This window comes from Erythrolamprus reginae, chromosome 2 (genome assembly GCF_031021105.1).
Source record: "Erythrolamprus reginae isolate rEryReg1 chromosome 2, rEryReg1.hap1, whole genome shotgun sequence".
Lineage (NCBI taxonomy): Eukaryota > Metazoa > Chordata > Lepidosauria > Squamata > Dipsadidae > Erythrolamprus > Erythrolamprus reginae.
This window is the reverse complement of record NC_091951.1, coordinates 345,992,604-346,015,099: the sequence shown is the minus strand read 5'-3', so window position 1 is coordinate 346,015,099 and position 22,496 is coordinate 345,992,604. Positions and strand designations below refer to the sequence as shown.

The following is a 22,496-nucleotide window of genomic DNA, read 5'->3' as shown; positions in this document are numbered from 1 at the left end:
CACAGAGTTGGCCTTCTCCGGGTCCTGTCGACTAAACAATGTCGTTTGGCGGGACCCAGAAGAGCCTTCTCTGTGGCGGCCCCGACCCTTTGGAACCAGCTCGGAGATTAGAACTGCCCCCACCCTCCTTGCCTTTCGTAAAGCTCTTAAGACCTATCTCTGCCGTCAGGCATGGGGGAACTGAGACATCTCCCCCGGGCCTATACAGTTTATACATGGTATGTTTGTGTGTATGTTTGCTTTTAATAATGGGGTTTTTAGCGTTTTTTAAATTATTAGATTTGTTCTTACATTGTTCTTGTTATTGTTGTGAGCCGCCCTGAGTCTACGGAGAGGGGCGGCATACAAATCTAATAAATAAAATTAAATAAATAAATAAATAAATAAAATTAAATAAATAAATAAATAAATAAATATGCAGAGTGGTTGCAGGAATTGGGCATGGCCTGTCTGGAGAAGAGAAGGACCAGGGGAGACATGATAGCAGTGTTCCAATACTTGAGGGGCTACACAGAGAGGAGGGGGGTCAGGATGTTTTCCAAGCACTCAAAGGCCAGACAAGGAATAATGGATGGAAACTGATCAAGGAGAGATGCAACCTAGAAATAAGGAGAAATTTTCTGGCAGTGAGAGCAGTGGAACAGCTTTTGCCTGTGGAAGTTGTAAGAACTCCAACACTTGAGACTTTCAAGAGAAGATTAACTGCCATTTGTCCGAAATGATCAAGGTCGCTTCCTACTCTAATAATCTAAACATTGTAACTTCTGTTTTCCTCTCCTGTCTTCGAAAGGTTATTATTGTATGGAATGGAATTATTGTAACCTGCATTTGTGAGGACACGTAGTCTTCAACCTATGACCACAATTGTGCCCCAAATTTCTGTTGATAAGAGACATTCGTTAAGTGAATTTTGCCCCATTTTATGGCCTCTCTTGCCACAGTTGTTATGTGAATCACTGCAGTTGTTAAATTAGTACTACATTTGCTAAATGAATCTGGCTTCCCCATTGATTTTGTTGTCAGAAGTTTGCAAAATTTGATCACATGACCCTGGGACACTGACTCATAAATATGAGTCAGGTGTCCAGCATCTGAATTCTGATCACATGACCACGGGGCTGCTACAGCGGTCATACATATGAAAAATGGTCATAACTCACTTTTTTCCCCCAGTGCTGCTGTAACTTTGAACGGTCACTAAATGAACTGTTGTAAGTTGAGGACTACCTGCATTACCAACGCTTTAAAAAGGGTTGACCATTTAATATCTTGCAGTGTGACATTCCTGAACGGCAAGTTGCCTTCGCACTAATGCCACACTTGAACTTTGCTAGTAGAAACAGATTTCTGTTTTTAATTGCAGTATGCATAGCAAGGATAATTGGAAATAGCTGGGAGTAGAGCAAGAGATTATGCTGAAAAAGCAGATAACGCCTACTCCTGCTGTGTCATTGCCTGTGTCAGACATTCTGCATTTGCCTCATTGGGTTCCACAATGATTTATTTAAAAAATGATGCTTGTTTCCAAAGCTGTCAGCTGTATAATACAGGCAGTTCTTGATTTATGATCACAATTGAACTCAGAATTTATGTGGCTAAGTGAGAAATTTGTTAAGTGAGTTTTGTCCCATTTTACAACCTTTCTTGCCACATTTATCAAGTGAATCACTGCAGTTGTGAAATTATTATTATTATTAGTAGTAATAATAATAATAATAATAATAATTTATTAGATTCAGTATCAGGAAAGACTTAATGAACTCAATCTATATAGTCTGGAGGACAGAAGGATAGGGCGGCATACAAATCCAAATAATAAATAAATAAAATAAAAATATGTTAAAGGGTTTAATAAGGTCCAGGAGGGAAGTGTTTTTAATAGGAAAGTGAACACAAGAACAAGGGGACACAATCTGAGATTAGTTGGTGGAAAGATCAAAAGCAACATGAGAAAATATTATTTTACTGAAAGAGTAGTAGTACCTTGGAACAAACTTCCAGCAGACGTGGTAGATAAATCCACAGTAACTGAATTTAAACATGCCTGAGATAAACATATATCTATCCTAAGATAAAATACAGAAAATAGTATAAGGGCAGACTAGATGGACCATGAGGTCTTTTTCTGCTGTCAGACTTCTCCGAGGACTCGGGGCGACTCACAACAACATGGTTGTTCAGTGAATCTATCTTCTCCATTGACTTTGCTAGTCAGAAGGTCACAAAAGGTGACCCGAAACCAGTTGCCAAGTGTCTGAATGTAGATCATGTGACCATGGTAATGCTGCAACAGCCACAATTGAAAATGTTCATAAGTCATTTTTTTTGGTTGTAACTTTGAACGAACTAAATGAACTGTTGTAAATCAAGGTCTACCTGTAGATAGTTCATTTAATCAAAATTTGAATGCTTATCATCTTGTCATACAATCCCCCCCTCCCAGTTTTGAAAAAGCATCTCTCATCTAGCCTTTTAATGGAACACGACAGAGTGTTGCTTCCCAGGTTAAGACTAATACAACTAAACAGCAGAGGTGCCTATTTCCATGTGTCTCATTGCTATGAAATATAATCCTCTGTGTATTTATAGCATGTGTTTAAAAATAGACTAACAAATCAGGTGAAATATGTTTACCCAACATCTATATATCTATTCTAGTAAAAATTACAAAACCGTTGAAATGATTATATAGGATTAGAAATATTGTAGTCTCTTGAGAAAACTGGTAAGAAGTAGTATTTGTATGCAATTGATCTGGGATGAATTAGTAAGGTGATCCTTCTTCCTTCTGCAGTAACACAAAAGCAAACCACTTTATTAGCCTTAGTACAGGTAATTTATAGGTGTAGATTTTTTTTCTTGGTTGCTCCAGATACTGAATTATTTCAACATTTGCCCTGGTGATTTGCAGAATATACAGCAAAGAAAGTTAATGTGGTTTAGTGTTAACCTGGCTTCGATTTCTGAAGTTTTGAATTTTATATTCCACAACTCTTTTCTCAAGTGTATTTTCTGAGAGTGCCATATTGTTTTTCTTTTTGAGAGGAAGTAGTCAAGTTGGGTGAATCTTCCTGTATTTTCAGCTGCTGCAGTTTCATTGACTGCCTTACAGATGAGTGCTGTGGCCTGTCTATTAGTTGAAATAAAAAAGTTTGATCAATTCTGTACTGCCCGTAAACTATTCAGATTAATTGAATGCTGCCTTTGATTGCTCAAGTTCCATGCTGCTGTAAAAATTTGCCTACTTCTTATCCATATAGGTTGTTATGCACATTTAAGCTAATTTCATGCTTTCAGAGTTTATAAAATAAAAAGAGTCAGTGCTGATTCAAAAGTATGTATTTCATTGTATCAGCTCAGCCAGCCACAGTTGGACTGTCATACTTTTGGAAATACTGTCTTTAAAAATTGAAAATGGGGCAGTATCAAAATCCTGATTTCATATTTTCTAATTCCATGCTGTCATTTTTGGGATGGGATAGTCAGAACTTTGAGTGACGGGGTAACCTCAATTATGATACAGAGTGATACCATTTGATGATTGCAATCAAAGAAGACCAAAAAAATCCTTTGTCAAAGTTGAAAGAAGAAATTATAAAAAACAATCTGTTGCTCAGGTGTTTTTTTTAACCCTCAGATTACATAAACAGGCAAACCTAGCTCAGTGAAAATGCGGAAGACAGAAAGGAAACTGAAGCAGTAATAAGCCCAGCCTTCCAGAATTACAAAATTCAAATGGATGGTGACTGTGGCAATAAAATCAAGAGAAATCCATTACTTGAGGGAAGTGCTATGATGAAACTGAATGAAATAGTGAAGTCAAAAAGACATCACAATTGCAACAAAAATTACACATTTCCAACAATAATGTTTTCCCACTTTACCATGTGATTGTCAAAGCTGGAACATCAGAAAGCCCAAGCAAAGAAAAATTGATTACTTTCAATTGAGATGCTGGAGGAAATAGTTGAGAATACATTGGACTGTGAAGAACAAATAAGTATAAAATGAATTAAATTTGAGTATTCACCGAAAGCACTAAAGTAAAATTAAACTGAAGCTGAAATAACTTGGATGGCTAATGTAAAGGCAAAATCCTAGCAAAAGACCCTAATAATTGGAAAAGAGGCAAGCAAAAGACAAAATAGTTAGATACAATCATGGATGATATGAACTGATAAGAGTTCAAAGAAGGAATTATTGACCAAAAAAAGTTTTCCTTGGAAGCTACAGAAGGACTTGAACATCAAAAAAAGCAAAGCTGTTTCCAAAGATCACTATTATTCTATGCACCATTATTTCGTATGCACTACAGGTTTATAAAGCACCCTGAAAAGGATATAGGTTTTAAAAACAGCTTTTGACTTTAGTATATACACTTTAAATTTTTTAAAAAAATACTTGCAGTCCATTAACCAGAGTAGTAACATAATCTAATAACAATAGATCCCACCTCCCCTCTCCCTCATCCCGTCCCTGCCCCCCACCATGTGTTATCAGATTTTAATGTTTAATTTTAATTTATGTTTCAATGTACTGTATAAATATATTTTATACAAGCCACTGAGCTACCCTGAGGAAAGGGAAGTGGCCAATAAAATTTTATGAATGAATGAAAAATGGATGAATGAGCAAGCAGGCATGAATTTACTTTCCTTGTCCCTTGTTCAGATCTTCTTTACCCCTATACCAGTGATGGCTAACCTTTTTGTCATCGTGTGCTGAAAGTGTGTGTGTGGGGGGGGGGGGGGAGGTGGAGGGGGTGGAAGTCACACCCATAATTCAATGCCCCCACATATACTTGCATGACCTCCCACCCATGATCCCCCTGTGCATGCACGCTGCATCCCACCCCCAGCCTATTTTGGGCTTGGCAGGCCTCCTTGAAGCCTGGGACCAAAAATGAGCCATGGGGGTACAGGGCTTAAGGTTGGAGGGGAGGGGAGGTGGACAGCCCTTGGGATACTGCTGTGCTGGGGTGTTTTTTGCTCTCGGGCCTCCTGCCCATCTTGTTGGAGTAATGCAGAAGCTACCCCACCCAGATAGCCACAGCAGCTAACCAGCCTGCCTCAGACCAGGATATCAGGAACCTTTATCTTGAAGGTAATTGAAGACCATACTGCAGAGTTTCCTAGGAAAATATTTACTTCTTTCATAGCAAACCTACACTAACTATTTACACTGTAGCTCTCTAGTAGTTAATGTACAAAGTACTCACAATTCTTTACTTATTATTCTCAGTTACAATATTTAGCTACAATTCTTCAGCCACCAAAAGCCACCTCATTTACAAGCCACTCTAAACCATACTAGTCTTCGGAGAGGGGCGGCATACAAATCTAATTATTAAAAATAATAATTGTTGTTATTATTATTATTAGCTATAATACATACAAGCCAAGCCACAGGCCACGCCTATGCAAAGGTGCATTATATACTTTTGTCAGGCAATCAAGTTACAATACAATTTGCATATTCACAGTGGCTAGGCAGTTTTACATTGTTAAAGTTATGCAATTCTTCTCCGTACTGAAGGAGTGGGTCCAGCAGTCACATGGGTTGCTCCTGTCCAATCCGTTGGAACTGAGCCTAGTATTAAAAAAGACTGCTGGATCCGCCCCTTCCCCAGAATTCGCTCAGTTCGCATATCCTGCGGTTGTATCGTGATAGCTCGTTCAACATTCTAACACCTTCCCTTCGATCTTTCCTTCAATAAGTAGTAAGATTTATTGTCTTTATTTTATTACTTGCACTAATTGCGCCAGCCGTTTAAAAGAAAAAAGAAAAAAAACGCGGCTTGGCTTTCTTTCCTTGGGAGAAGTTGCGGTTTCGTTTTCCCCCGGCGGTTTTGCCGGTTACGATTCCTGCGGCCGCTTGTGGATTCTTCTAATCCCTAGGCCTGGAGGTCCTAGTGCAAGTATTTATACCATTGAAATATTGATTATTTATTGTATATAATATTTAAGGGCTTATAATATACCTCCTGCGGAGTGAGACGCCTTATAGTCTCCTGGACTTAGTCGATCGCTTTTCCCTTTAGAAATTTCTCAGCAGCGATCTTTTCGGCGCGAAGGCCTTCGCGCCCTTTTTTAAAAAATTTAGGCCTCTCGTGTTGGCCTTCTGCCAGCCGTGTAGGCCTCAGTCCACCGCCTGGATCCGGGAGCGGGCCTTGGGGGTCCCAGGCTAAATTCTCCACCGGCTAAGCCTCCAACCAGAGTGCCTTGGTTTACTTAATTACTAAGTTTAGGGAGGCTGGCCCCGCTGGATTTGGGGGCACGAACTCTGGGTTTGCCCAGATTGTCCTCACTCTTCAGCAGCTTCGAGGCCTCGAAGCAGGATCCATTCCTCTTGGGAAGTCCTTAAAATTCTTCTCCTTATTATTTAATTATTGGCTCAGCCTTGTCTTCTGTTAATTGTCAGACTATGGCTTCTTTTCCCAAGAGAGGCACTACCAAAGGTCCCAAAGAGGTTAGGCCTACTGGTAATTCTACTGAAGTTCCCCAGGCCTCTTCCTCCTCTTCCTCAGGCACCCATTCCTTAGCCAAGCCCACCAGGGCTGAGAAGAGAAGGGACCCAGCCCTACAAAAAATACATGATAAATCAGCCAAACTTTTTAAGGTGCAGGCCCAAGTGCATATCAATCCAACCCCCCCGGAGGCCTCTAACCTGCCTCTTTCTGGGGTTCCTGTGCTATCCCTGGATGAGCCAAACCTAAATCCACCCCAACCTAACCTATGGGGTTTAGGTCCAGAGGAGCCAGATATTACCGAGGATTCCTCCCAGCCAGAACCTGCTCAGGCCCTCAGGGATCCTCCGGCTTTTCCGGCTGATATTTCTTCCTTGCCTCCGGAGTTTCAGTCTATCTTGACTATTCTGACTAACACCATTGACGCTAAACTCTCATCTTTCAATGTGCCTTCTCTGTCTCATCCCCCACCACGTTCCTCCCGTCCCGTGAGTTCTTCTCCTTCCTACAGAGCCCCAGCCATGGAGGTCTCTGACTCCTCTCAGGAAGAGGATGAGGATGTGGATGCAGAAGAGGATGATGACCCATTTCAGCGTCTGTCGGAAGATGAGGAATCTCAGATTAAGATTCCAGCCCCAGCTGCTATCTTTCCTTCGCAGCTTTTCAAATCTCTCCTGTTTAAAGCTAGAGTATCCACGGGGCTAGCCGGGCAAGAAAAACAGGCTACTTCTTCCTCAGACCCTCCGGAAGAAAATCTTCCTTATTTCATGGAAGAACAGGAAGACAATGAGGTAATACCTATGCCCAAATTGTTTAAGGATGCCTTGCTTAAACAGTGGGACCACCCAACCGTTGGCTTTACTCCCACTCCCAAGGACAAGAAGCTCTACAAGCTCTTCTCCTCCTATGAGGAACTCCTAACATGTCCCAAGCCAGATGAACCAGTGAAGACACTCCACTCGACTGCTGCCATACCGGGCGAAGCAGAGGAGGTCCTCCGGCCAGAGGACAAACGACTTGAGCAAATGCTCAAAAGGAGTCTCCTTGCAGACTCATGGGCCATTAAGAGTGCTGCAGCGGCATCCTTCTTTTCCAGAGCTATGCTCTTGTGGCTTCGTCAGCTCCAACCACACCTGCCTCCAGATGACTTACGGGGCCAACAGGATTTCAACAAAATCTTCGCAGCTCCCCGATATGTAGCAGATGCTTCCCTCCAATCTTCCAGATTTGCAACCAGGTCAGTAGCAGCCTCCACAACGGCCAGAAGACTTCTATGCTCCGCCCTTGGCAGGCGGGAGTAAGACAGAAGTGGCAGTTAGCCATGGGTCCGCTGAAACGTAACCGCCTCTTCGGAGACCTTCTGGACCCTCTCCTTACGGAGACCACAGACAAGAAAAAGGTCTTGGGACCTACCACCAAGAAGGCCCCTAAACCGCAGCCCTTTCGGCGCACAGGGCGTCAACAGGATCAGGGCTTCGCATTTCAAAGGAATCCAGGTCAGTATTCCCCTCGGTTTCGATCCCAATCTAGAACCACCAGGGGCAGAGGTTCCCGTTATCAGAGAGGATCCTCTTCTACCAGGGCTTCCAAAAGAGCCAGATGGTAAGTTTTCCTCCTTTCCCATAGGCGGTCGCCTAGCCTGGTTCTCTTCCACCGGGCATCGTTCTTGTAAGGACCCCTGGGTCATTGACACTGTGGAAAGGGGCCTAAGGTTAGAGTTCATTTCACCTCCCCATAACCGTTTTATTTCTTGTCCTTCTCCCAGTTCCACTCCATCTCGTATCCGAATGGAGGAGGCCATTTCTCATTTGTTGACTATTAGAGCATTTCAACCGGTCCCCTCTCTCCAGAGAGGTTTAGGCTTCTATTCCATCCTCTTCATGGTCCCTAAGACCTCGGGAGGCTGGAGAGCCATCTTAGATCTAAAGAATTTGAACCGGTTCATAAAATATAGGAAATTCAAAATGCATTCCTTATCTTCCATTTTAGCAGCTCTACATCAGGGAGACTTTATGGGGTCTCTGGATCTCACGGAGGCCTACCTCCATATTCCCATTGCCAAGGTCCATAGGAATTTTCTGCGCTTTGCCTTTCAAGGCAGGCATTTTCAGTATAGGGCTATGCCATTTGGGCTCTCCTCAGCTCCCAGAGTCTTCCCTAAACTCTTGGGATCCTTGGCAGCTCAAGATGACATTTTAATTCATGGAAATTCCAGAACTGGTGGGGCTGCAGACCTCTCTTTTACCATGTCGGTTCTACAGAATCATGGTTTCTCCATAAATCTTAAAAAGAGCCACCTTGATCCGTCCACTTCCATTCTGCATCTGGGAACTATCATTAATTCTGAGATATCCCAGGTTTTCCTCTCCACTGAGAGAAAACGCAGCATTTTGGATCTCATTGCTCGCATCCTGCCCCAGCAATCTGCCTCCATTGCACCCTATCTTCCCTTTTGGGTAAAATGGTGTCATGTATTGGTATTGTTCCCTGGGTCCGGGTTCACGCCAGGGAACTACAGTGGCTTCTATTACCCTTCCAGAGATCGGGCCACAGCAACTCGAATCGTCGCATCACCATCCCACCGACGGTTCGCAGATCCCTCAAGTGGTGGACTTCTCCAGCCCTAGACAAGGGATCTCCCTTCCGGTGCCCCGACTAGTTTGTAGTCACCACAGATGCCAGCCTCTCGGGCTGGGGAGCCCACGCCCAGGGTCTTTTAGCTCAGGGCACATGGTCACCGGAGGAGGCTTCCAGGCCCATCAATTGGCTAGAATTAAGAGCCGTGTCTCTAGCTCTAAAACAATTCCACTCTCACATCTCTAACCAACATGTGCTGATTCTCACCGACAATATAGTCACCAAAGGCCATATTTGCAGACAGGGAGGCACAAGATCCAAGGCCCTCATGAGGGAGGCCCCGAAGTTAGGCCTTTGGGCAGAGAAAAATCTCCAGTCGCTTCTAGCCGACCACATCTCGGGGAGCCTCAATGTCCAAGCGGACTGGCTCTCGCGAGTGACCTTAGATCCAGGCGAGTGGAATCTCCATCAGTCACTGTTCCACCAGATCTGCCTCAGGTTCGGCCATCCAGTGTTGGATCTATTTGCGACCAAAGCCAATGCCCAGCTCCCTCGCTTCATCTCCAGGTTCCCGTCTCCGGGAGCAGAGGCAATCAATGCTCTCAGGAGCCCTTGGCCTCCAGGTCTATTGTATGCCTTCCCTCCAATTTCAATTCTGCCAGACGTGATCAACAAAATCCTCCTGGAGAAGGCCCGAGTAATTCTGATTGCCCCTCACTGGCCTCGCAGGCCCTGGTTCGCGGACCTCCAACAACTGTCCGTCCAGGACCCCTGGCGACTCCCCGTTTCGGAGGATACGTTGCGACAGGGGACCTCCTTCCACCCGGACCCAGAGTGTTTCCACCTCACCGCCTGGCTATTATCCGGAGGAACTTAGACCTGCGAGGGTATGACCCGGACACAGTGGAAATCATCCTGAAGTCTAGAAGAGGGTCTACCAACCGGATCTACGACCATACTTGGTCCAAATTCCATCAGTGGTGCTCGCAGGAAGGTTTTTCAGCACCATCCGCCGACACCTGGCCGCCATTTCTTCCGTCTTGGCGGGGCCTCGCAGGCAGCCCCTCCGCTCTTTTCCAGAAATCCAAGAATTTCTAAGAGGAGTGGCCATCCTCAGGCCTTCTAAAATCCACAGATATCCTACCTGGGACTTGCCACGGGTTCTCCACTCTCTTACTCAGGCACCTTACGAACCCCTGAATTCTGCGTCCCTCAGGTACCTATCCTTTAAGGTAGCATTCCTGGTGGCGATTACATCCGCCCGACGCATATCTGAGTTGGCAGCCCTTTCTATCAGACAGTTTTCACCAGGATAAAGTGGTTCTGCGACTGGACCCCACCTTTCTACCAAAGGTTAGTTCCATGTTTCACAGATCTCAGGATATCATATTACCTTCCTTCTGACTCCAACGAGAGCATCCCCTGGCAACTAGATGGCACACTCTGGATCTCACTAGAGCGCTAAAGGTTTATATCCAACGCACAAGATCCATCCGGAGATCTGAAGCACTCTTCATAGCCTACCATCCCAGATCCTTGGGATCCAGAGTGTCTTCTACATTAATAGGTCGTTGGATCAGAGGGACCATCTCTAAGGCCTACGAGACAGCTCCCCTTTCCATTCCAAGGAATATTACAGCGCATTCCACCAGGAGTGCTGCCACATCTGCCGCTTGGGCGACTCAGGCTCCGTTGGAAGAAGTCTGCAAAGCAGCCACTTGGGCCTCGCCAAATTCCTTCATAAGGCACTACAAAATCGATTCGTACGCATCAGCGGACGCTGCCTTCGGCAGAAGAGTACTCCAATCCGTTATCTCTCACGATAGCAATGTACTCCCACCCTAGGGACCTATCTCTTGGGTATGTCCCATGTGACTGCTGGACCCACTCCTTCAGTACGGAGAATAGGCGTTGATTGCTTACCTGAACGCCTCTTCTCGTACGGTGAGTGGGTACAGCAGTCACTTCCCTCCCTATGTGTGGTCTTCTTTACCTTCTATTCTATTTTCTTATAACACATGAGAGTTGAACATTAAAGAGCTTCACTACTGAGCCTAGTCTATGGATTCGCGAATTCTGGGGAAGGGGCGGATCCAGCAGTCTTTTTTAATACTAGGCTCAGTTCCAACGGATTGGACAGGAGCAACCCATGTGACTGCTGTACCCACTCACCGTACGAGAAGAGGCGTTCAGGTAAGCAATCAACGCCTATTCTCTCTGCAATTTGGAATATTCTCTCAGGTAGGCCTGATCCTGACACATCTCTGCTTCTGTGAGGCAGAAAGCGGTAAAAGTCTTCGCCCGTGCCTTTCGGGCCTGCGTCTTGGCTTCTGCAGAGCCTCCGGTTGCCTGCTGCACACTTGCTCTTCTCTTTGCTCTGGGTCCGCGTCCAGCCTGCTACCAGAGGATGTGTCGCCCAGTGCAGCGTTCTTCTCTGAGGGCTGCCTGATTGCCCATCCACCAGCTGGCCTGGCCTGGAAGCGGAGTATCACCTTGTGCCCATCCTTAGCTCCTCCCACCCAGCCGCCAGCCTTCTGACGCGAGTAGAGGCTGCTGGTTGGAGCGAGGGGAACCGCAGTGCTGGATTCCTGTGACAGCGAGTGCCAAAGAGTGGCTAGAATTGGAAAGAAATCCTCTTGATTCCTGTGCATCACTTTTCACCAAGTGTAAATGTATGTGTGTATCCCCACCACACACAAAGAGACATGTTTAAACAGTGAAAAGTGAAAAAACATGCGCAGGAATCGAGAGGCTTTCTCTCTCTCTCGTCTTCCACACCCAGCGCTCTTAAGCTGGTTGCCATGAAAAGGAAACCAGCGTACGTTCCTGAATGCCCTCACTACCAGTAATGCACAGGAGCGGATGAAGCTCCTCAGAATCATTTCGTGTGACAAAAATGCTGCTTCTGAGGAACTGAGATGTGCGGCTTCAGTCGACTGAGTTGGAGGGTTATTTTGCTAGGCACACAAACCTGGCTGGGGGAAGCACTGCCTGCTATGCCCCTCAAGCGCAGCCATGCTTGGAGAGCACTGTGCGCTGAAAGGGAAGCATGACCTCCTTTCCAGCTGCAGTGGAGCTTGTTCAGGGCAGCCACAGGCAAGCTGAGAGACATTGCAATGGAGTGCTGTGGATGCCCCTCATTCATTCATTCATTCATTCATTCATTCATTCATTCATTCATTCATTCATTCATTCATTCATTTTATTAGATTTGTATGCCGCCCCTCTCCGAAGACTCAGAGCGGCTCACAACAGAAACAATACAAACCCAACACTTAAAAACACTTTAAAACCCTTAATATAAAAGACAATCATGCATCTCATACATACCATACACAAAGCAGGAATGGTACAGGGGGCTCAATTTCCCCATGCCTGATGGCAGAGGTGGATTTTGAGGAGTTTACGAAAGGCAAGGAGGGTGGGAGCAATCCTAATCTCCGGGGGGGAGTTGATTCCAGAGGGTCAGGGCCACTACAGAGAAGGCTCTTCCCCTGGGTCCCGCCAGATGACATTGTTTCGTCGACGGGACCCAGAGAAGGCCAACTCTCTGGGACTTAACCGGTCGCTGGGATTCGTGCGGCAGAAGGCGGTCCCGGAGATATTCTGGTCCGATGCCATGAAGGGCTTTATAGGTCATAACCAACACTTTGAATTGTGACCGGAAACTGATCGGCAACCAATGCAAACTGCAGAGTGTTGGTGTAACATGAGCATACCTGGGGAAGCCCATGATTGCTCTTGCAGCTGCATTCTGCACGACCTGAAGTTTCCGAACACTCCTCAAAGGTAGCCCCATGTAGAGAGCATTGTAGTAGTTGAGCCTCGAGGTGATGAGAGCATGAGTGACTGTGAGTAATGAGTCCCGGTCCAGATAAGGCTGCAACTGGTGCACTAGGCGAACCTGGGCAAAGGCCCCCCTCGCCACAGCCGAAAGATGTTTCTCTAATGTAAGCTGTGGATCGAGGAGGACACCCAAGTTGTGGACCCTCTCTGAGGGGGTCAATAGTTGTCCCCCCCCCAGGGTGATGGACGGACAGATGGAATTGTCCTTGGGAGGCGAAACCTACAGCCACTCCGTCTTATCTGGGTTGAGATTGAGTCTGTTGACAGCCATCCAGACACCAACCCCTTGCACTTTCCCCCCGCATATGCATTTGCGATACCTGCCCACCCCCTGCAGATGTGTGCCCCTCCCCGCACGCAAACACATCTCTTGCATGTGCCCTGGTCCCCCAGGGCAGAGACCCCAAAATCAGCTGGCTGGCAGGAGGCATGAGTGCACGCGCAATGGAATTGAGCTGGGTGACTGCTCATATGCCCATAGATGCGCGCTGGAGCTGACATAGGGCAACACCGCATGCCATAGGTTCGCCATCACAGCCTTATACTCTGCTTTTTCTTCACATTCTGTGCATTTTTACCCTATGTATTGTACTATGTACCAGTACCACAACATTATTATGTTCATGTTGCCATCCCTCCCTCTCTCTGTGTGTGAGTATGTCTTATATAATTTCTTCATTCTTTTTCTTTTCTTTTTTTCCTTTCTGTATCTTTTATTTTTGGTTCTTTTTTGTGTACTATTTATTGTACACAATATTACAATAAAATTACAATTATTGTTACTTTTAAAAAATTATACAAAAATTATGCTCTTTTTTGTTTGCTTTCATTACTAAAAAAAGGAAGTAATCTGCATGTCTGCTTAAATGTAACAGGGAATTGGATTGAAATGCATGAAGTCTTTTGTAAGTTGCAACACTGTTTATTCTTACCTTATAATAGCATTATTTAAATTGAATGTATTGTAACTTTAAACAACACATTTTATAGTACAGAGTTGACTTACGAGGAAGAGAAATTAATTTGTGCTGAATTCTGCAAACAAGCAACATACATCTACCTATTTTTTTCAAATTTTGTTTTCTCTATATAAAATAGGAGAAATGTAAACAATATTCTTAAGCATTAGCTAAATCTTCCACATGTATTTATTTTTAAAGCATTTTTCTAAGTTAATTTGTGTGTGTGTGTGTGTTTGTTTGTTTAGAGAATTTGGTCGGAAACAGCCAGAATGACAACTTTGGATTCTCAGATCTTCTGTCTGCAGAGCAGTGACAGCAGAGGCTGAAAGGTAATGAATTAATTCAACAATATATTCATATTTAAATATATGCAAAATTTTACTTGCAAACGTTTTTATTGGTTCACCGTTAATTTAAGGCAATTATTTGGATGTGCACATATGTACAGGCATCTGCCAGGAATCACAAAATAATTACTTATCAAATTTAGATACTTTCCATCTCACTCTCGAAGTTACTCTGGCCAGGTCATAGCTAAAAGCATAAAATTCAGATAAAATAAACCAGTCAAATGGGAGCTGTATTTAAAAAAACAAAAACAAATATTGAATAAGTTAAAAGTTTAAAAAGATGGTGCCTTTAAGGTGCTTACCACAACTCCCAAGTGTTAAGTGCCACTCTGAGGCCCGCATGAGTTGGCAGTGCAAATGATTCAGTTAATATTTGGTATGTATATGTTGTATGGTTTTTAATTGTTGCGATTTTTTATATAATTTTTATTATTAGATATGTTCCATTGTTATACTGTTTTTTATTACTGTTGTGAGCCGCCCCAAGTCTTCGGAGAGGGGCAGCATACAAATCTAATAAATAATAATAATAATAATAATAATAATAACAACAACAACAACAACAACCAGTTGTTCCCCACCTACATGTGCCAGCCATTCCCTCTCCCAGAGAAAGGACATGCATACAGGTAGTCCTCAATTTATGACCACAATTTAACCAAAATTTTATGTTGCTAAGTGAGACTTGTTAATCAGCTGATCTGCCCGGCGCCATCTACGCATGCGTGGCCATAGAAAAAAGGGCGCGCATGCGCAGATGGTGTTTTTACTTCCGGGTTGAAAAATCGCGATATAGCCGTTCGCATTGATCGGGATCGCGATACCCGGGGGATCACTGTATTCGATTTTTATGCCGCCCTTCTCCTTAGACTCAGGGCGGCTTACAACATGTTAGCAGTAGCACTTTTGAACAGAGCCAGCCTATTGCCCCCACAATCCAGGTCCTCATTTTACCCACCTCAGAAGGATGGAAGGCTGAGTCAACCTTGAGCCGGTGATGAGATTTGAACTGCTGACCTGCAGATCTACAGTCAGTTTCAGTGGCCTGCAGTACAGCACTCTACCTGCTGCGCCACCATTGCATGAATGAATGAATGAATGAATGAATGAATGAATGAATGAATGAATGAATAAATAAATGAGTTTTGCCTCATTTGATCACTTTTCTTGCCAAAGTTGTTAAAGGAATCACTGTAGTTGTTAAGTTAGTAACCCAAATGTTAAATGAATCTAGCTTTCGCATTGAGTTTGCTTGTCAGAAGGTCACAAAAGGTTGCCAAGTGTCCGAATTTAGATCATGCAACCTTGGGAATTCTTCAGCTTTGCAAGCATGAAAAATGATGATAGGTCACTTTTTTCCCAGTGCCATTATAATTTTAGTCACTAAATGGATGCTTATACGTCAAAGACTACCTGTATCCATCCAGAATATTACTTTTCCTTCTTTATTGCCAAGCAGTGAAGAGAGATATTGTTCTTTACCAGAAATTTAATCTGCTGCTGAGGAACTTTGAAATGAAACTTAAACCTGCTTTTGGCATTCGGAGAACACTACAAATTGAGCCTCTCTAAATGTCACCAAGGAATCTTGATTAGCAATATTAATCAAAACAAGTGTACAAATTATTATTAGTTTAATACTTTTGATGAGTGGGTAGTTAATTGGAAGAACAGTGTTTTCTTTTGGATTCTTTCGGCAAGTGAAGGAAAAGCTAATCTAATTATTTATTTGGTTGCCTCAGGTCTACACATTTCTTCCCAAAACCTTTTCTGCATGTGATATTATAAAAATTGTTCCTGTATAAGTTGCTTGAAAATAATTGTAATTATTGTTATAATAATAATAATTATTATTATTATTATTGGCCACTTGTAGCAGGAGTGGTGAGTTTAAGAGGAACCCTGAACTGTGCACCAGACCTGTATGGTGGTGTATTATCATGTCCAGAGTCCGAATATGTTAATTTGCACGACCTCAGGTACCCCAACATTAGAACCTCTTCATCCTGTTAGGGTTAAGTTGCAGCTGGTTTCTCTCCATCCTTACAACCTCTTAAGCCAGCACCCAAATGGCATCAATTGGCCCAGTAAGAGGTAGAGATGTGTAATTGGGTATCATCAGCATATGGATGACACCAAACCCCATGCCACCAGATGACATCTTCCAGCAGCTTCTTGTAGATGTTAAATAGGAGAGGAGAAATAATCAAGCCTAAGGCAACCTACATAATAAGGGCTTGGGGTCTTGACCTTGCCTTCCTCTCCAACACCGACTGATAATGGCCAAAGAGAAAAAAGAACCACTGTAAAACAGTGCCCCCCCCCCCCCCCAGTTCCTGGAGCTGGTCCAGCAAGGCACCATAGTCAATAGTATAAAAGGCTACAGGGGGTAGACAAAAAAATGGAAACACTTGACTTTTGAGCATCATAATGTCAATAGACACGTACAGAACCCAGAGCTCAATAGACACGTACAGAGCCCAGTTTACACAAAAACTGTTTGAAGGGAGCTTCACAAATCTTGATTCCACAGAAGAACTGCAGTCAGAAAACCTCTGCTCTCAAATACAAATGCTCCAAAGCGTTTAGAGTGGTATAGAAACCACCAGAAATGGTCCCTTGAGCAGTGACAAAATGTGATTTCCACCACCATCATCTCTAAAAGAACTGGAAGGTGCTTTAACTGAAGAATGGGCTAAAATTCCTTTGGAAACAATTCACACAATTTGTATAAATCAATACCTCGGAGAAGTGAGGCTGTATTTGCCGCAAAAGGTGGACCAACACCATATTAAAAGATATTTTGATGATTTTTCAAGGTGTTTCCATTTTTCTGTCCATCCCTTGTACTAAGAGATAGGAATATTCCAATTTGTCTCTGGCTATTTGTTCTCCCAACCCATGGCTTTCTGTATCCACAGAGCATTTATGCTGGACTCCTTTATTCACAATATCATCATAAGATTCTTCTATTTTTACCCATTTTGGGTTCTCTTAGCTTAAAAATAACCCTCTGTTGTTTGTCTGTAGTTCCATTTTAACTACATTACCACTGTGACCAGGTACCTGAGATTAGATTTTGGAACTATTTGCTAACTCAATTCAAGTTGCAGTTGTAGCTTTATTGTTGGCTTTAATTCTTCCATTCCGCTTGCCTTATACAACTGGGTTGTGGCTTTTACAGCTCTTTTTTCCTTTTGAAGGTGCTTCAGAAGACTTGACTGAATATAGAGCAACTACATCTACTTTATATTTTTATGTCCTTTTTTGTGTTGGGTAAAATGGTATGCAAATATTCCCAGATTCAAATCATGGCATTTGAAAGCAAAGATTAAAAAACAACTCTGCCTGAAGTTTGGAATGTATTTGTCAGTGACAATAACGTTCCTAAATAAAGTTTGTTGTGATTAGTCTGACAATATAATCCAGGAATAACTTAGACAGGAACAAGTTGCACTGAAGAAAAAAAAACCCCAAATGTCTATGCTCTTGTCTATGTAAATGAAGATTTTCTTCTCAATAGAATACATACTGTTTGCCAGCAACAAACAGAGAATGTCATGTCTTTTGACACACAACAAAACAAGATTGTCTTTACATTTTTAGGATGTATTGTGATGGCTTAACATCAATTACATAACAAAGTTCAATAAACCAATAATTTTACACTAGTAACTTACAGACTGTAAATATTTAAAAATAAATCTAAAAACTTTAATAACATTATTAGTAATATTTATGTATTTATGTAATGCATATAGTTTTCTCCCTCCTCCCTGTCTCTCTCTCCCCCTCCCTACTCCTCTTTGAAATTTAATACAGTATTTTGCTAATACTAAAATTCTAGCAAACCTTTTTAAAAAGCAGGAATCTTATCTACCGTATATGGCAGACAAGCACTACTGTATATAAAAACATGTTGTCGTATATTCACTTTAACCCTGGTGGCATTCATAATTCTCATGACAGCATACTCAGTTCGAAGATTTTGAGGCCTCTGTGTGGTTTTGAACCATTCTGTAACTGTCTTTTCAGCAGGTATATGGAATAACTTTGTTACTGACAGATTGACAATGGGGTGGGGTTTGCTGAATCATTTATTGATTTGTTATGCCGAGTCTGCGGAGAGGGGCGGCATACAAATATAAATAAATAAATAAATAAATAAAATAAATCTGGAAAGAAGAGCCCCCCTGAAGCAGATGGGTGGTTTAAAATGTAATAAAAATAAAAATAAATAAAAGTACTTGGATAAATTTCCAGTTTTTATATCAGATTGAGAGTTGTGTATTAATCTAAATGATTTAATGGGTGATTGTAGCTTTCATTGTTCACTTTTCTTCTAAAAGACCAAGGTTTCCCCTCTATTTCCCCCCCCCCCCCCCATTCTGCTCCTGGCAAAAGAATAGGCTAAAATTAATTAATTTATGAGGTTAGCTCCCAGGGAAAGTGAATGGAATAGCTGATAGTACTATAGAAATTCTTAATAGTTACACATTCTGATGAAATTATAAAAGCATTTTCATTTTTACTTCTTGAGTTTTAAGCACCACTCCACTCCATTATAAAAATAGAGGCTAGTGGGGAGAATCAGTATTCAAATTATAAAGTGTAGAAACATGTCAGCAATGATCTAGCTGCCCAGAGTTCTTTGGGAGTTGGGTAGCATATAAGCCCCAATCAATCATTCAATAAGGGAAGTTTTTTTCCTCTTTTTGAATGTAGATTAAGGGGGGGGGGGAGAGAAATGAATTTCAACAACTGGCTGCAGCATAATAAAATGGACAAAAGTTTGTATGCCACCCCGAGTCTTCAGAGAAGCGTGGCATGCAAATCTAATGAATAAATAAATAAATAAATAAATAAATAAAATAAATAAAAGTGAAGGGGCTCTGAATACTTTCTAGAAACATAGAAGACTAATGGCAGAAAAAGACCTCATGGTCCATCTAGTCTGCCCTTATACTATTTCCTGTATTTTAATCTTAGGATGGATATACGTTTATCCCAGGCATGTTTAAATTCAGTTACTGTGGATTTACCAACCACGTCTGCTGGAAGTTTGTTCCAAGGATCTACTTACTCTTTCAGTAAAATAATATTTTCTCATGTTGCTTTTGATCTTTCCCCCAACTAACTTCAGATTGTGTCCCCTTGTTCTTGTGTTCACTTTCCTATTAAAAAAACTTCCCTCCTGAACCTTATTTAACCCTTTGACATATTTAAATGTTTCGATCATGTCCCCCCCTTTTCCTTCTGTCCTCCAGACTATACAGATTGAGTTCATGAAGTCTTTCCTGATACGTTTTATGCTTAAGACCTTCCACCATTCTTGTAGCCCGTTTTTGGACCCGTTCAATTTTGTCAATATCTTTTTGTAGGTGAGGTCTCCAGAACTGAACACAGTATTCCAAATGTGGTCTCACCAGCGCTCTATATAAGGGGATCACAATCTCCCTCTTCCTGCATACCTCTAGCTATGCAGCCAAGCATCCTACTTGCTTTTCCTACTGCCCGACCACACTGCTCACCCATTTTGAGACTGTCAGAAATCACTACCCCTAAATCCTTCTCTTCTGAAGTTTTTGCTAACACAGAACTGCCAATGCAATACTCAGATTGAGGATTCCTTTTCCCCAAGTGCATTATTTTGCATTTGGAAACATTAAACTGCAGTTTCCATTGCTTTGACCATTTATCTAGTAAAGCTAAATCATTTACCATATTACAGACCCCTCCAGGAATATCAACCCTATTGCACACTTTAGAGTCATCGGCAAATAGGCAAACCTATTTCAATATGGGAAGTTTTTTTCCTCTTTTTCAATGTAGATTAAGGAGGGGGAAAAATGAATTTCAACAACTGGCTGCAGCATAATAAAATGGATAACAGTTTGTATGCCACCCCGAGTCTTCGGAGAAGCGCGGCATGCAAATCTAATAAATAAATAAAATAAATAAAAGTGAAGGGGCTCTGAATACTTTCTAAATGCACCTAAATGTATATACACCTAGATTTGCCGTCCTCTGTGGCATAATCAGTATGTTGCTGCTTTACTTTACAAAGCTCTTCACAAAATATTATCCAGATATATCCTTATTACCAGCTCACTCATGTGCTGTATGTGTTTTTCTCTTAGGTTGCTTTCCTGCTGAAGCCCTAGGTGAGTTTGCACTTCCACAAAGCTCTGGGTCCATCCTCTGAGACCAGGAGAGACTTTAAAGTTCTGAAATGAAGATGGAGGCAGCAGACAGAACAGAAGATCTCATTGACTCAGAAGTCCCACCCAAACTCTCAGAGAAACAGGAGCCAGCTCTGGGTGAAGAGGGATCTATAGAACTGGATATGCCTGCTCAGAAAGAGAACCGAGCGCTGGGGGAGGATTCGGCAGTCCTCGCCTCGATGCCCTGCTTGCTGATGGAACTGAGACGGGACTCCTCTGAATCTCAGCTGGCCTCGACGGAAAGCGACAAGCCGACGGCCGCCCGCGTTTATGAGAGTGACTCTTCCAACCATTGCATGCTGTCCCCTTCATCCAGCGGCCATTTGGCTGATTCCGACACGCTCTCCTCCGCAGAAGAGAACGCTCCCGGCCAACCTGAGACGGCGGTCGAGGGAGACCCTTCCACCGTGTCCGTGTCGACCGTTGGGAGGAAATCAAGGCGGTCCAGATCCGAGAGCGAAACCTCGACAATGGCTGCAAAGAAAAACCGGCAATCGAGCGACAAGCAGAACGGCCGTGTCGCTAAGGTCAAAGGTCACCGGAGCCAAAAGCACAAAGAGCGCATCCGGCTACTGAGGCAGAAGCGGGAGGCCGCCGCCCGCAAGAAGTATAACCTGCTGCAGGACAGCAGTACCAGCGATAGTGACCTAACCTGTGACTCCAGCACGAGCTCGTCGGACGATGACGACGAAGTTTCAGGGAGCAGCAAGACAATCACTGCGGAGATACCAGGTAGAGGATGTTTTTTAAACTGAACTGGCAAAAAAAAAAAAAAAAAAAAAGGCTCCTGCCATCGTTTTCTCAGCTGTCGGGCTAAATTTAGAAAGGAAGGAGCCAAAAAAAAAAAAAAAAGTAAATGAATAATTCACTAGGAGAACCAGAGCTCTGTATAAATACAAGGGGCTTCAGTGTATTTTAAAACGTGACATGTTTTCAAGGCGGGTAAGGAGGGTTTCTCAGTGCTCTTATTTGCACGATAGTTCACCTTAAAAAAAATACAAGATAATAATCCAAACAAAATTGTGATAATGTTGACTGGTCCATTATTCTCCTCCCCCCTCCTCCTGCCAGTTGGCATTAGTGCACCTTAGATTTTAATCTTTTTAAAAACAGTCTACTTTGCTGCTATTTCGTTCTGAATGGGCTGTTGTTTTAAAGTGCCGCAGCTGCTCCTCTCTCTGCATCTGAAATTTCAGGAGGCAACTTACTGCTTCTACAGAAAAGCCCCCCTCCCCTGTTAATGTTGCACTTTCTAGTTCTGTTTGAGTGCATGATAACCTGGTTCAGCTTTGCTGCAATTTTTCTAATAACAGGCAACTTGGGTTATTTCAGAAGCCTGTGTAAGGTACCTTTTGCACACAGGTTGCAAATGAGTATCTCCCCCCCCCCCCAATGCTATCCCACAGTTTCAGAAGAGATTACACTGTGTGGATTGCACAGTTATCAATACTATTCCCCCCTCCCCAATCCTGCTGCATTTAAATTGAGGAGAAAAATATTTTGGCTGTTCTCATAAAATAACAGTTGTGTTATTTTTAAAAAACAAAGCAAAAAAGACTGTTAAGGTCTACATTATTCCTCTAGCTGAAATAGCATGACCAGGAATATGTATCTAACTACTTGGCATATGGTATTCAAAATATTTGCATTTATAGCAACCTTAAAATAAAATACTGTTTAAAAATCCTTTTGGTTTGCTAATCTTTTATGGGTGAAGACACATTTATCTCTTTTACACAAAAGGAAGTGAGTTTTGTAATTACAGTCGGTGTTTTAAGTAAATCTGCTTCTATGCTGTGTAGGAAGGCTTGGGAGGCTGCAATGTTGAGGTCAGAACATGGCCCTCCAGTGTTCTTTCTAGCACCTGTGATGGATTCTGCCTTTGCACAATTTATGGAGGCTTGCATTTGTGCTCGGGTTGCATATTGCAGACATTGTAGCCCTCCAATCTCCATTTTAATTTGGATCTCATGAAGGCTCTTTCCAAAGCATTTGAAATTAATGAAAGTTGTCACAGCTGTGTGAGGTGGATGCTCTGGACATCACATTTATTTTCAAACAATAGTTAATC

The 22,496-nt window shown here is 42.8% G+C and overlaps 1 protein-coding gene across 5 annotated transcripts in view; it reads left to right on the top strand.

The window, feature by feature from the left end:
- The window catches only part of ARK2N (arkadia (RNF111) N-terminal like PKA signaling regulator 2N), a 97,645-nt gene that overhangs the window by 14,674 nt on the left and 60,475 nt on the right, over positions 1–22,496 (top strand). For all 5 annotated transcript variants that reach the window (XM_070743627.1, XM_070743625.1, XM_070743626.1 and 2 more), the window contains exons 2-3: positions 14,097–14,180; positions 20,342–21,157. In XM_070743627.1, coding sequence (XP_070599728.1) covers positions 20,434–21,157 — 724 coding nt within the window. In that variant the 5' untranslated portion in view covers positions 14,097–14,180; positions 20,342–20,433. The remainder of the gene's footprint in view (positions 1–14,096; positions 14,181–20,341; positions 21,158–22,496) is intronic.